This window comes from Penaeus vannamei, chromosome 11 (genome assembly GCF_042767895.1).
Source record: "Penaeus vannamei isolate JL-2024 chromosome 11, ASM4276789v1, whole genome shotgun sequence".
Taxonomy (NCBI): Eukaryota; Metazoa; Arthropoda; class Malacostraca; order Decapoda; family Penaeidae; genus Penaeus; species Penaeus vannamei.
In genome coordinates, this window is record NC_091559.1 from 15,511,883 (window position 1) to 15,528,851 (window position 16,969).

General features: G+C 40.9%; 2 protein-coding genes across 2 annotated transcripts in view; one reads left to right on the forward strand and one right to left on the reverse strand.

Moving 5' to 3' along the window:
• ERp60 (disulfide-isomerase A3) lies at nt 1-9,522 on the forward strand. Its single transcript, XM_027356535.2, has 10 exons — nt 1-270; nt 4,418-4,505; nt 6,375-6,495; nt 6,601-6,735; nt 7,138-7,345; nt 7,566-7,698; nt 7,802-7,965; nt 8,056-8,281; nt 8,396-8,524; nt 8,705-9,522. The coding sequence occupies exons 1-10, from the start codon at nt 131-133 to the stop codon at nt 8,816-8,818; spliced, it is 1,458 nt and encodes a 485-aa protein (XP_027212336.1). The 5' UTR covers nt 1-130; the 3' UTR covers nt 8,819-9,522.
• A 1,420-nt stretch (nt 9,523-10,942) lies between these two features.
• LOC138863240 (uncharacterized) overlaps nt 10,943-16,969 on the reverse strand; it is a 26,746-nt gene continuing 20,719 nt past the window's right edge. Inside the window, exons 19-20 of the mRNA XM_070127422.1 lie at nt 11,446-11,475; nt 10,943-11,132 (exon numbers count right to left, since the gene is read on the reverse strand). Of these exons, the coding sequence (XP_069983523.1) occupies nt 10,943-11,132; nt 11,446-11,475 (220 nt within the window). The remainder of the gene's footprint in view (nt 11,133-11,445; nt 11,476-16,969) is intronic.

Genomic DNA, 16,969 nt, shown 5'->3' on the forward strand with positions numbered 1-16,969 from the left:
TATCTGGAGTCCCCTCGGAGGCAACACACATCTCTTGCCGGCATTTAAACAGTCGGAAAGAAGCACACGCAGAGAAGGATTGTGTGGAAGGAGTGGCAAGAAAGAGCGTGAAGACGAAGAAAAGAAGAGAATGGCTACGAGATTGTTAATACTACTCTTCTCCCTCGTGGCTGTGGCGCTGGGAGACGATGTCCTGCAGTTGAACGACGCGGATTTCGACGGGAAAGTGGCCAGCTATGACACGGTCCTCGTCATGTTTTACGCCCCGTGGTAAGCCAGGCAGCCTGTCCTTGCCCTCCCCTTTGCCTTTGAAGCCAGGAAGGGGCTCTTGCAGGCCGTGTTTGACCCTTGCTTTGTATTTGCGGACTTCGTATTGCAGAAAATTACACTCGTGCGGTGTCTATAGCATCAGGCCTTTCCGAACAAACTATAAAGTGTGGTTTGATTGAAGTTTTATTTTGCTCTGTTTTGTAATGTTCATTTTGGATAGTAGATTAAGGGCTAAACGCCGAAGGTTTGTGCACCTCCTGTGGCGGGCCCCGGGCCGAGGGCGGCCCATTCGAGCGGTTTGCACAGCCTGCATCCCGTCCGGCCACAGGCAGGCGGGAGGGAGGCGAATGCCGGGAAGTCAAGCGGGGAATTTGCGGTTTTGGTGAAGGCTATAATGTTGCAGGTTGTCAGTCTTTTAGAGAGGGGCATGGGTAACCCCAACGGGTTAAGATTTGGTACAGGTCCAGTTCTCTTCTATGTACTTCAATTGCAACGAACAAGTGTCTCGGAGCCTGTAATGAAACTCGATATTTTAAAAATTGCCATGTGATTGTTTTCTTTTGGGTAGGTTAGACACGGACGCGCGTAGATAGAGGGAAATGGACACCGCCATCTTATAGAGCGGGGGATCAAATGGGTAAATGGCATATAGTTTAAGATGCGCCGGCCTTAGTCACCGCTAAATGACGTAAATATAATGCGCAGCCGCCTTTCAAAGTTGATGAGTTTGTTTACCTTGCGAAGAGAACATGACACTGACCCACTAACGCATTTTTGCGTTCGCGAACTAGTTCATGTATCATTAGGCACTTGTCAAAATATTTGGCTAATTATGTCTGCTGGTATGCATTTATGCCATTAAAGTCTTAATGTTATATTTCATTTACATATTTTTATATTTATCTATACCCTCGTATAGAATCCTGTGCCTCGAGTGTTTCACACTTTCTTGCGCCGGCCACAGGTTGACAACTCACCATACCGCTCACTGGATTGAAAGCCAGTGAGAAATGTTGCGTTTCCAGTGTTGATTCTGGGTTCTTTTTAAGACTTTAACAGTGACATCGAAGAAAAATTAGGCTTTAGTAACCATCCCAGTCTTATATCTGAGCCCTTCAAGAGCTCCAAATGACGAAAAAGGTGATTAAAATCGAAGCAATCCCAACAGTACAAAGAAACGAAAGTTTCAAGTTTCCAGACATAAAAGGTATTTGGTTTATTATTTTACGGTGTGAATGTAGCTGTCTTGCCATACGCCATACATACCATGGTGGAGAGAATGCATCCTGGGGGGTATTGGGGGGCTTGCCCCACATCAACCCACCCCTCGGGCAGTGCCTGAAGGGCATGCCTAGTTACGGCAATTTATATTGATATATTAGGTTGGTTTATTAGTCAATACGTTTTTGGGGGTTGGAACGTGTGAATTCCTGTAGTTTTGCTGAAAGGTGGGTTGGGTTCCCATAGTTCTTAATTTCTGGCACATCAGCCTGTAAAATTTCAAAGATGGTGGTTACATCTGTCGAGTTCATTGGCCAGTTTTAATTTTTTTTGTTTTGTGCTAGTTTTACGTGTTTTTGTTCGTTATTACTCTTAAAGCTTGTTTTACTCCATAATTACCCTGATATACTTCATGCCCACCCCTGCTAACGGGACTATCAAATCAAGATCGTCAATGGAGAAATGGTACTCGATCTCCTGAACAATTCATTTGCAGAAGAAACGGTACCGAAAATTGGGAAATCATAGGATTTCATGCAGAAAAACATAAATTTTTTCGACTTAGTCTCTGGGAGGGTGCATCGCTCTAACAATTGCTCTCCTTTTGCAAACAAAACGATGCCATTTTATTTTTGTACATTTATTTTAATCAGTTTCGCAGGCAGATAAAGCCCACCTAATGGTACTTGGATAATTTTTTTATTACAAAATGACAATTTACCATTATTACTCAATGAGTATTTACAAGAAATTTCTCGCAAATCGATGTCTGACCCATATTGCGGGCAAGAGGCCTCAAGAATAGCGCTGGTATGCGAGTCTGTTTCTTTCAAGCGAAACCTGTGAATTGTTAAGATGCCCAATACAAGACAGTTATAGGTATGTACAAGAAATTTGATAATGAAAATGCAGACCAGATTGCAAGCAGTGTGAGCCTCTCAACTATATTTTTCTGATTTTATTTCAAATAGGAGTAATTATATATATACATTGACTAATCATTGTTACATTTATGCATTTAAAGTTTTAATGTTATACTTCATTTGCGCATTTTAAGATTTATCTATACTTACTTAGAATAAGTGTGCATCAAGCGTTTGGCTTTCTTTCATCAGCTGCCAGGTTTGTCAGTTCCGAGCAAGTCATTTCGAGGTAGAATGCTGGTGAGAAATGTTGATTCTGGGATATTTGTAAGGCTTGTATAGTGGCACTGAAGAATCTTCACTTTAGTAACCATCCCAGTTTAATGTCTGGCCCCATCAAGAGCTCCAAATGCTGAAAAATTATTAAAATCGAAGCAATCCAGACGGCAGAAGCGAACAAAAGTTTGACGTTTCCAGATTTTATAAATAAATAGTAATAATATTGATATTAATAATAATAATAATAATATTAATAATATTAATAATATGCAGCGCTCCTACAATAATACAACAACAAAGCTGAGGCAAGTCTTGAATACTAAGAGATGGCAGCACAGTTCGTAGTGCATGGACCAATGCATGCCAGACATGCACATTGCCATCATGGCAACGCCTGATATGCAAACAGTTCAGTAAATGATCACGGGTATGTATACCATTTGATAAACTTGTATTTGACTGAACAACAGCCCAGGTGAAATAGGTGGCAGCTGCATATTTGTTCTTAGTGTTTAAGATAACGGTGAATTAGTCATGAAAATGTCATGAAAAAACAAAATTGATATCATTAGTTTTGAAATGTTTCACACAAGGTACAACATATAGCACCTGAAATGATAAATGCCTTGTTTAAATAAGAAATGGTCACTGTTTATAACAATTTATGTGCAAATTACCAGATAATACCCACCACAAACCTCAACCCCCCCCCCCCCCCACTAGCTCCAAGTTTTAGAAATTGGAAATTGCAAATATGAAATACCACATTGAGGACCTACAATGGTCAAGTATAATAGGTGTGACAATAGGTTTATACAACTTAAATTGGTTTTAATGAGAACTAGCAGATTACAAAATATTAACATTTTCATACAAATTTCATAAATATATAAGTGCGATAAATCTATATTACAAAAGTATTATTGCTGAAAATTAGTTTTGGCATAAATGTGGTCTGTTGCATAAACCACAATTGATTCAGTGTACAATCACAGCATGCACGACTAATGCGTGCCTAAAAGAATTCCTAGTTATATAGGAGTAGTTGATTTAAGCAACATGGCCTCAAAATAACTGCCACGGCATGTAAATAGCCGGGTCCACATGGATCGAATGCCTGTACTACTGAAAAAATTTACTTGTTTGGCCATGGCTGTCGGTCTTTTTAGTCTGTTCTTTATGAAGCAGCCTTAGAGTATGGAGAGGATAAATTTTGCCTGTGCTTCTAAATTTCATTTTGAGGGGCTCAATCCATTTGTTGCCAGTTGCATGGCTGGTATGGCTGAGATCCTATTACGAATAGGATAAAAATTTCTAAATTTTATGTCATTGGAAAGTCATGTAAATGATCTTTTTAAATCTTGAAAGCCATGTCATTCCAGGATGAACATAATACTGTTGGTCTTGTAACTTGTCACTGGAGAGTAATGGAGTTAAAGTAACTTTGCTAACCCTTGCAAAGCAGTGCTATAGTTGATGGAACATGAAGTTTTAGAAGTAGTAAACTGCACCTAGTAAATAGGAACCTAGTATTTGGTTTTAGAATAATGTTACCTCAGCAACAAAGTTTTGTCTATACTTAAACAAGAATGCCAAAGAGCAGTATACCTCTTTACTTTGGTATTTAGTACATAGAACTTGTAAGACTCAAGTTTGTCAAACCATCTTAATTCAGCCTTTTTCATAAGCTACTGTTCCTGAATAAAGGTATGGTCAAGTATGTCTCAAGATTCAGATAACCACATCTGTCAGGCATTAAAAGCAATTTTTTTTTTTCCCCCCAGGTGTGGACACTGCAAGAGATTAAAACCAGAGTTCGAGAAGGCATCTACTACCTTGAAGGCCAACGACCCTCCAGTCTACCTTGCTAAGGTAAGGTAGGAAGTTTGTGGGGGTAAATTACTTGGTAGGTTTTAGGTCGTGAATGACTTGCATTTATCAAATACAAAGGGTTGTAGAATTTATGCAATGACTTGTGAAATTGGAAATTGATTTTGTCTACAATAACTGATTATGATCATACATCTTCAGTTTTAGAAAGGCATAGCAATATAATTGTAGGAACATTATTACTAGCATCTGTAGATCTTTGGTTTTGGCCATGTCCAGTGTAATTTCATGTAAAGGGATTAGGTATAATTGTATTAAACTAAAGATTTCCTTTTTAATTTTGATTTGCTCTATTTGTATTGATACTTGGGCTTGTAACTACTATAAAGCTGCATACTTTCCCAGATAATTTGTGGTTTTATCAAGAACTCACTATTTTGAGTTTATGTAATGGCCATGTTCATGTCTGATGCTAGGAAGAACGATAGATTTAGTATTTAAAATTTCAGTATTTAAAATTTCAGAATTCATTCAAAGTACCTTCCATCTGAAAACTTTTCTAAGGTTTTGTGCTACTGTTGCCTGAACTTGACCGAACTTGTAAGCTTTAATGTCCATTTTGACAAATTCAGATTTTTTTTTTTTTTCATATATTTTTTGCAATTGCTACTTAAATTTATATATAATATATATAATATATAATTATAAGGGAAAGGATCAGGGGGTTCCCTCTGCTTTACTAACAAAGCCTAATTCACACGCCTGATTTCATGGGTTTGAGATTGCCTTTTGATATTTTTCAGTAAACTTGTCTATTACAATAGAACAAGCAGTAATTTAGATTTTGAACTTAATGAGGAAAATTGTGTATACTAGTGTTCATTGCTCCCCCCCCCCCTCCCCCAAATAGGTTAGATTTAATTTGTCATATTTCAAAATGGCAAGTTTCTCTCCCTACCCCCCCGTATTTGGCCATGCAATCAGTGTTTTAAAGAATGTAAACTATGCACAAAGTAAACATTTTATATACCAACTGAGGAATCTGTCCAGATACTTTAAGATGGGCTTTTTTTTTTTTCCTATTCAAATTGTTTGCTGGTTGATTGTAGTTAAAATGTCTCCAGTTATAGTTTAGTTTCATAACATTGGACAGCTCTCCATGGAAGTCGTTTGAAAGTCAATATTGAAGTAAATGTTTTTTATTCTTGGGTCAATTGGTACAGCAAAGCAAGTGCTTTATCATAAGAAAATAACCTTAGATTAGGGAGAACATAACTAGAGGCATAAGCCGTTAATAAGATGCACCACTTGTAGTAGGGTATGTGGAAAACTTTACTTGTATACAAAGGTTTTCAACATCATTCATTTGGGCCCCCATTTGCAGAGTTCTTCATAGTCCTGTATGTGGTAACTACAGATCTTATTGATGGCTTTGGTTTGTATTTTTGGACATGTTACTTGGTATTGAATGTTGTTAGTCACAACAGGCAAATCAATATGGGTTGGATGCTGAGTGCACACTTCACCAGTCGTTGTTATTTTTGTTGCAAGCCATTTCTATTTTGCAACTTAATCTTATTTGGCTACTGACATAACTGAAATCTGTGGATATAGTAGATGCAGTATTTTAAACTGATGTTAGTAAACTTCTTTATACTGTATAGCATGGATTCCTCAGACTAGATGCCTGTATAAAGGATTTTGCACTTTGAATTTGTAATTTATATTAGTAATATGGTGAAAAAATGCATGTTAAATAAGCCAAATAAGCCAAATAACACTAATCATGGTTACAAGATAGAATTGTGTAAAGGTTGAGACATTGTTGGCATATGTCAAATGTCAAGTTTTGGTTTAAATTTTAATGTGAATTTTTACAATGTAGTTAACCCCCTCTTCCCCTTTTGCCAGGTGGATTGTACTGATGATGGAAAGGACAGCTGTAGCAGATTTGGTGTTTCGGGCTATCCTACACTGAAGATCTTTAAGGGAGGAGAGCTCTCTACAGACTACAATGGTCCACGTGATGCCAGTAAGTGCTTGACAGATCCATGTCTACCTTGAACATGAGTGACATAATCCCCAACCCCCTTGCATTGGCTGCTGTGCATTTTCTAAATATAGATTCTCCCTCCAGGTGGTATTGTAAAGTACATGAGGTCACAGGTTGGACCGGCCTCAAAGGAATTGACCTCCGTGGAAGCAGCAGAAGCATTCCTTGGTGCTGCTGAAGTTGGAGTTGTTTACTTTGGTGGAGATTCCAAACTTAAAGGTTTGTATTCCCATGTGCTGTTCCTTCAACGTAGCTACTTGATCAATGCTTCACCAAGGAAAGAGGCAAAAACTTTCAATGCTAAAATTCATTGCTTAGAAGTAGAATTTGGATGTCATGTCTTCCACGACCAAACAAACTTGCACTGCTGCATATAGCATTCCAAATGTCTTTATGCAGATATGACAAGATATTCAACATGTCCTGGCTTTTACTATTAGATTGATGTTAATGAGCTTTAAAAACTTGTTTTCATGAGCATTCTAGGTTTACATTCAATGGTTTAGAGTACCCTTGCTAACAATCCAGTTTCATTGAACTTTTTTTTCTATTTAATTACAAATTTAAACAAGGACCAATTTATCCTGTATAGCTTTGAAACAACTACCTTTTTAATTTCAGATGCTTTCCTGAAGGCTGCCGATAAGCTGAGGGAATCCATTCGTTTTGCACACTCGCTCGATGCCACTGTTAATGAAAAGTATGGATTCAGTGACGTGGTTGTGCTCTTCCGACCAAAACACCTTGAGAACAAATTTGAGCCATCCTCTGTTGTGTTTGAGGGATCAGCTGACAGGGCTGAGATTGAGTCTTTCATCAAAAAGAACTTGTAAGTAATTTCAAGTACGTTTTGCTGTAGTTTAAAACTGATGTTGCCTTGTTTGACTCTACAGATTGGGCAAAACTTAATGTGATAATACTGTTCATGAATCATAATGTGGCTTTAAATTTACCATAAGATCTTTCTGTACGCTTAAATGCTCTTTATATTGAATCCGTTAGTATTTGACTTCTCAATTTAGAAAATATAAATTACTGTTTCTTTGCAGCCATGGTTTAGTAGGACACCTAACTCAAGACACTGCTCAGGATTTCAAGCCACCAGTTGTGATTGCTTATTACAATGTTGATTATGTCAAAAATATTAAGGGTACAAATTACTGGCGCAACCGTGTCCTCAAGGTATGACTTGGCATGAGTAGAAAAAGATTTGCAGAAAGTGATTGTTAGCTTTGACATATTAAGGAGAGTTGACCAGTAGAATTATTAGGTGGTGTTTTTGCAGGTAGGACAAAACTTTGCTGACGACTTCAAGTTTGCTGTTGCCAATAAGGATGACTTCCAGCATGACCTCAATGAATATGGCCTTGATTATGTTCCTGGTGACAAGCCAGTAATTTGTGCGCGTAATGCTAAAGGCCAAAAGTTTGTTATGCAGGAAGAATTTTCGTAAGTATTATCGTTATTTTTTATTTATTCCCCCCAAAAATATTGGTGTGGAATATAAAAATTTACTCCTGTGTAACTTTCCTTCCATAGAATGGATAACCTCCAAGTATTCCTCACAAAGCTGAAGGCAGATGAGCTTGAGCCATATCTGAAGTCTGAGGCAGTGCCAACTCAGGATGGCCCAGTCACTGTTGCTGTTGGCAAGAACTTCCATGAAGTGGTCTCTGATGAGCGTGATGCCCTCATCGAATTCTATGCTCCTTGGTGTGGTCACTGCAAGAAATTGGCACCCACCTACGATGAACTGGGAGAGGCGGTAAGTTATTTTTCAAATTGTCATAGTGATCATTTCAGGATGAATACTGGATATTTGCTGTGGATATTTTCTGTAAACTTAATTTGTTCTTTGATAAACCATGTTTCCTAACAGATGAAGGATGAAGATGTAGACATTGTAAAGATGGATGCCACTGCCAATGATGTTCCTCCTCAGTACAATGTTCAAGGTTTCCCCACCATCTTCTGGAAACCCAAGGGTGGCGTGCCAAGGAATTACAATGTAAGTAAAGGCCATTTTGTGTCAAGTTTTAGTGCTGAATACTGGAATTTCAATTTTATTGAATGTAACGAGTCGACAATGAGTTGGTCAGATACTTGTTCAGTAAGGTCCTTATCTTTGATGGTTTGAAAAATACTTGTACTGAATTGATGAACTTAAACTTGACTTCAACTTCCTCAGGGTGGCCGAGAATTGGACGATTTTGTCAAGTACATTGCCCAACATTCCACAAACGAACTGAATGGGTATGACCGCAAGGGTAAGGCAAAGAAAGCCAAGAAGACCGAACTCTGAGATCTAATGAGAAATTTTTACAAGGAGGGTGTGTTGACACCACAGTGTGTTGTGTAACGAGTGCTGCAGATATGTTAGTCATGTATGATTATTCCATGCATTATAATTTTTCCCTCTATGTAGCAATCAAAGGATGTCTTTTTGATGTACTATCTGTATTGTTGTATGCAATTAAACATACGTAAATTTGTTTCCTCTCAAAGAGGCTTTGTCAGGTGAAACTTGCTGACAGTATTAAGATTGGATTATATCGAAAGGAATTACCGGTGAAGCTTGTCCTGTGCCTCTGTTTGTGTGAAAGCTGAGATTACGAATGTGTTAAGTTTTGTGCAATAGTTTTTGGATTTCTTTTCTGTAATAAAAAATGACGCAATGCAGTGAACTTTTGAAAGACTAAAATTGATATAACAAATCATTCTGGCCCTTGTCTGAAATACAAGAGCACAAGTTTATCCAGTGTAATGCATTCAGTTAACTTAATAAATTTTATAATATATTTATTAACTTTTTTTTGAACCTTGGAAAAACTTGTGGTGGCCTGCATGGTTATTGCACAAATTTGATTGCTGTAATGAATATTTAGGAAATTATTTCTGCTAAACTGATTGAATCTTGTGTGATTGTACTGTTAAAATTTTCAGTGAAATATTTGATAGGAAATATTGACTTTTTGACATGTAAAAATAAAACCATTTACTAAACAATTTTTTTTTTAGATTTTTTCCTAAATATTGGCCTTTACAAACGAGTATTTTATGCTACCACTATACTCTTGAAGGACTCTGTACGAGAGGGTATGATCAGCGGAAAACTGCATGGATGTCATGTGGGTATAAGCAGCGGAAAACTGCATAGATGACGTCACAGGCGAGAAAACTAGGAAATACTTGTTTATCGAGTAGTTTGTCCTGTGACGTCTCAATTTGTTGCCCACCTGTGCGCTCATCGGCCATGTCCGCTTGTACAATACTCGGATAAAGGGTAAAAACCATTTAGTTCACCTGGCATTTACATAATTTTGCATTAAGACGAGCATTAAGTAACAAGTAATTTTTTTCAGCTGGATAGCTTGTTATGGTTTACTAGTGTACATTCAAGTACATGAAGTAGCAAGCGGTCGTCTTAGCAATGGAAAATGGTTTAAATCGAGAAAGCATAATGCATGATCCATGTTAGACTGCATTAATAATAGGGGGGGAGGGGGTTGCAAGAATGATGTATGAAAAGACAATTAAGTTTTGATCGACTCGTGCCCAGGAGCCAGATTCTCAAACGCATTAAGGCGCCGTAACTTACGGCCGAGCGATCTTACGGCCCTTTTACAGAGCAAAGGACCCGCCATATTGGTGCGAGTTACGGCGCTAGGTTTTGGAACTTTCATATAAACCAGAAATACTACTTTGTAATAAAGCCGGAATTATCTATTTTGGCTAGGGTTTATACGGTTACCCAAGTATTCATGTGGTAGATATATTCAGAGCCAGGAATATTAGGTCCCTTGAGGGATCCCCTATAATTTGGTTCTGATGAATTTGCATATGGGATAATGAAACGGTTTAGTTAATTTGAATCTAAAATATTTCCCTTTCTGAAAAAAAAATCAAATTAAGCAAGATTATCAGAAATATATACTTCTTGCATTATCATTACTATTGTCTGTTAACTAGGGCCTCCATTTCAAATTTCCATGGATGAGGGGGGGGGGCTTAGCCTCTTTCCCCCACTACGCCCAATCACCAATGTTATTGACAAGCCTGACCTATTTCAAAATCATTCTAAAGCCAAACTGGATGGACATTCGGACCAACTATTACGTAATATGGCAAAAGAATTAAGCAGAAAATGTAACTTACACCAATACATTACTATACTGCTTTTGCTTCAAAACGGGCTCTGTGTATGCCTTGAATACCCCATTATTTTATGAAACGTAACTTGCATCCCCTTTGATTACCGAGGAATTCGTTAAAAAGTAACTTCTATGAAAGATTTTACATGTCATGGTGAAAAACCACGCCTTAAATATTTCGAGAAGAAAAAAGGGAAACACGAACAGTAGATCTGAGAAATCATCTATTGAACCGAGTGAAATAAAACGGTTGCGACTCGGGGCAAAGAATCGTTCTAAACTGCTTCATGCAAGCGGCAGTGGATAGCAGTAATATTACTATCTTGAACTGTGTTTAGCTTATTTGGGGACACCTTTAGAAAGCTTAGTGGAGCGTCCCTTGTCGCGCCCCACATAATTTCCACCTCACATGAAGTTAGTAGGTTATGTATGTTAAACACTCTTGAATTCAAGACTGGTGCATCGCTACGTATATTGTGTAGATTTAACGATGCGTTTCTGATGTCGAAATGTTTGATAATCCCCCCCACACGAAAATGTGGTAAATATTAAATACAACGCGTTGAGGAATGTGTATAAATCTACTACAAATTCTGACAAAATGAGCATGAATTCAAAATTTACGGATATAAATGCCAAACGACAACCGCCAATATTCGTCTTCCTGAAAATTTTGCACATACACCTTTCAAGTTTTGTTTATAAATGTTACAATTTGTTTATGTATAATGTAAATGGCATTAAACGACAGATAAATCACTGTTCATCAAACACCTACTTGTAATAATACTGCCCACCGATGTTAAACCTAGTTATACAAAAGTCATAAACCTTGGGGTACTGAAATTCGGGTAGGGAGATCATGACCCACATACTGCAAATGCATTCCTTTAGGGCATTCTACTGTTCCCTTTAAATATGATGGGTCCAGCGTCCTGTGAAATGACTACTTTTATTCCAAGTGCGAATGTGTTCTACAAAAAGCGATGTTCTTAAATGCGGCAACAGGAAATGAGTCTTCATTTTACTGCTTACGTAGGATATGTAGAGGAGAATGCTGTATAAGTAAAGGCTTTCATTTCAGGCCTTCCTACTCAAAGAAGCATTCGCATTGGAACCATGTGTAAAAATAAGTAGATAATTGATAAAGAATTCTAAATTATAAGAAGCGCATTTTCAAGTGTTTGACATTACAGTTGTAAGTGTAACGCTGAGTGTCAAGTACTACTGGCAGAGCATACATCAAAGGTCAAAGAGAAAAACATTCTTTGGTAAGATAGACCTGGTGTAAACGTGTAGATCGAAGATAATGGCTCATAAAATAAAGGAAAGCGTTTTTTGTCGAATTGTCAGGAGTGGAGTTTCTGGTCAAAACTGTGCCTTGCAGTTGATGCTTCAACGTAACTGTGATCACCAAAGAAAGCTGATAGAATTTAGGGGAGACTGAAAGAATCAAGCGCAGTAGGAGGAGGGTGCTCATTTCTTTGTCAACAAAACTTGATGATACTGCATTGACTGAGTTGTGTTTTGATGGGAAACAAGATGATAAAAGAAACAAGGAGCACATTGATTTACCAAAAGAGCTGAACGTTATGTAATTAAACTGATAATGGGGAAGATAATAATGACAATAATGATTATGATAATGATAATAGCAAGAATAATAATAATGATGATAATAATAACTATAATGATAATGGTAGTACTAGTAGTAGTAGTAGTATTTGCAATAATGATAATAATGAGAACAATGTTAATAATGATAATGGTGATATGAATAATAACGATAATGATAATGATAACAATAATAGTAATAATAATAATAATAATAATAATAATAATAATAATAATAATAATAATAATAATAATAATAATAATAATAATAATAATAATAATAATAATAATGATAATGATAATGATAATGATAATGATAATGATAATGATAATGATAATGATAATGATAATGATAATGATAATGATAATGATAATGATAATGATAATGATAATGATAATGATAATAATCATGATGATGATGATAAAAATGGTAATGATAGTAACGACAACAACAACGACAACGACAACGACAAACGACAACAACGACAACGACAACGACAAACGACAACGACAACGACAAACGACAACGACGACGACAAACGACAACAACGACAACGACAAACGACAACAACGACGACGACGACAACGACAAACGACAACAACGACAACGACAAACGACGACGACGACAAACGACGACGACAAACGACGACAACGACGACGACGACAACGGCAACGACGACGACAAACGACGACAACGACGACGACGACGACAAACGACGACGACGACAAACGACGACGACGACAAACGACGACGACGACGACGACAACGGCAACGACGACGACAAACGACGACGACGACAAACGACAATGACAACGACAAACGACAACGGCAACGACAACGACGACGACAAACGACGACGACGACAACAACGACAACGGCAACGACAACGACGACGACAAACGACGACAACGACAAACGACAACAAATACAACGACAACGGCAACGACGACGACAAACGACGACGACGAGAAACGACGACAACGACAACGACAACGACAAACGACAACAACGATAACGACAACGACAACGACAAACGACAACAACGACGACAAACGACGACGACAAACGACGACAACGACAAACGACAACAACGACGACGACAAACGACGACGACGACAAACGACGACAACGACGACGACAACGACAAACGACAACAACGACAACGACGACGACAAACGACGACGACGACGACAACAACGACAACGGCAACGACAACGACGACGACAAACGACGACGACAAACGACGACGACGACAAACGACGACGACGACAACGACAAACGACAACAACGACAACGACGACGACAACGGCAACGACGACGACAAACGACGACAACGACAACGACGACGACAAACGACGACGACGACGACGACAACAACGACAACGGCAACGACAACGACGACGACAAACGACGACAACGACAACGACAAACGACAACAACGACAACGACGACGACGACGACGACAACAACGGCAACGACAACGACGACGACAAACGACGACGACGACAAACGACGACGACGACAACGACAAACGACAACAACGACGACGACAACGGCAACGACGACGACGACAACGACGACGACAAACGACGACGACGACGACGACAACGACAACGGCAACGACGACGACAAACGACGACGACAAACGACGACGACGACAACGACAACGACAAACGACAACAACGACAACGACGACGACAAACGACGACGACGACGACGACGACAACAACGGCAACGACAACGACAAACGACGACGACAAACGACGACGACAAACGACGACGACAAACGACGACGACGACAACGACAACGACAAACGACAACAACGACAACGACGACGACAAACGACGACGACGACGACGACGACAACAACGGCAACGACGACGACAAACGACAACAACGACAACGACAACGACGACGACAAACGACGACGACGACAACGACAACGACAACGACGACGACAAACGACGACGACGACAACGACAAACGACAACAACGGCAACGACAACGACGACGACAAACGACGACGACGACAAACGACGACAACGATAACGACAACGACGACGACAACGACAAACGACAACGACGACAAACGACGACGACGACGACGACAACGACAAACGACGACAACGACAAACGACGACAACGACAAACGACGACAACGACAAACGACAACAACGACAACGACGACGACAAACGACAACAACGACAACGACAAACGACAACAACGACAACGACGACGACAAACGACGACGACGACAAACGACGACAACGACGACGACAACGGCAACGACGACGACAAACGACGACGACGACAAACGACGACAATGACGACGACAACGACAAACGACAACGACGACGACAAACGACGACGACGACAACGACGACGACAACGGCAACGACGACGACAAACGACGACGACGACAAACGACGACAATGACGACGACAACGACAAACGACAACAACGACAACGACGACGACAAACGACGACGACGACAACAACGACAACGACGACGACAAACGACGACGACAAACGACGACGACGACAAACGACGACGAGGACAACGACAACGACAAACGACAACAACGACAACGGCAACGACAACGACGACGACAAACGACGACGACGACAAACGACGACAACAACGACAAACGACAACAACGATAACGACAACGACGACGACAACGACAAACGACAACAACGACAAACGACAACAACGACAACGACGACGACAAACGACGACAACGACGACGACAAACGACGACAACGACGACGACAACGACGACGACGACGACAAACGACGACAACGACGACGACAAACGACGACAACGACGACGACAAACGACGACGACGACGACAAACGACGACAACGACAACGACAAACGACAACAACGACAACGACAACGACGACAAACGACGACGACGACAAACGACGACAACGACAAACGACAACAACGACAACGACGACGACAACAACGACGACGACAAACGACGACAACGACGACGACGACGACAAACGACGACGACGACAAACGACGACAACGGCGACGACAACGGCAACGACGACGACAAACGACGACGACAACGACAAACGACAACAACGACAACGACGACGACAAACGACGACGACGACGACGACGACAACAACGACAACGGCAACGACAACGACGACGACAAACGACGACGACGACGACAACAACGACAACGACAACGACGACGACAAACGACGACGACGACAACGACAAACGACAACGGCAACGACAACGACGACGACAAACGACGACGACGACAAACGACGACAACGACAACGACAACAACGACAAACGACAACAACGACAACGACAACGACGACGACAACGACAAACGACAACAACGACAAACGACAACAACGACAAACGACGACGACGACAAACGACGACAACGACAAACGACAACAACGACAACGACGACGACAAACGACGACAACGACGACGACAACAACGACGACAACGACAAACGACGACGACAAACGACGACGACGACAACGACGACGACAAACGACGACGACGACAAACGACGACAACGATAACGACGACAAACGACGACGACGACAAACGACGACAACGACAACAACGATAACGACGACAAACGACGACGACGACAAACGACGACAACGACGACGACAACGACAAACGACAACAACGACAAACGACAACAACGACAACGACGACAAACGACGACGACGACAACGACGACGACAAACGACGACAACGACGACGACGACGACGACAACAACAACGACAACAACGACAACGACGCCGACAAAGGACGACGGCAACGACAACGACGACGACAAACGACGACGACGACAAACGACGACAACGACAACGACAACAACGACAAACGACAAACGACAACGACAACAACGACAAACGACAACGACAACGACAAACGACAACAACGACAAACGACAAACGACAACGACGACAACGACAAACGACAACAACGACAACGACGACGACAACGACGACGACAACAACGACGACAACGACAACGACAACGACGACGACAAACGACGACGACAAACGACGACGACGACAAACGACGACAACGACGACGACAAACGACGACGACGACAAACGACGACAACGATAACGACGACAAACGACGACGACGACAAACGACGACAACGACAACGACAAACGACAACAACGATAACGACGACAAACGACGACGACGACAAACGACGACAACGACGACGACAACGACAAACGACAACAACGACAAACGACAACAACGACAACGACGACAAACGACGACGACGACGACGACGACAAACGACGACAACGACGACGACGACAACAACAACGACAACGACAAACGACAACGACGACGACAAACGACAAACGACAACGACGACGACGACAACGACAACGACGACAACGACAAACGACAACAACGACGACGACAAACGACGACAACGACGACGACAACGACAAACGACAACAACGACAAACGACAACAACGACAACGACGACAAACGACGACGACGACAAACGACGACAACGACGACGACGACGACAACAACAACAACGACAACAACGACAACGACGACGACAAACGACAACGACGACAACGACGACAACGACAAACGACAACAACGACGACGACAAACGACGACGACGACAACGACAACAACGACAACGAC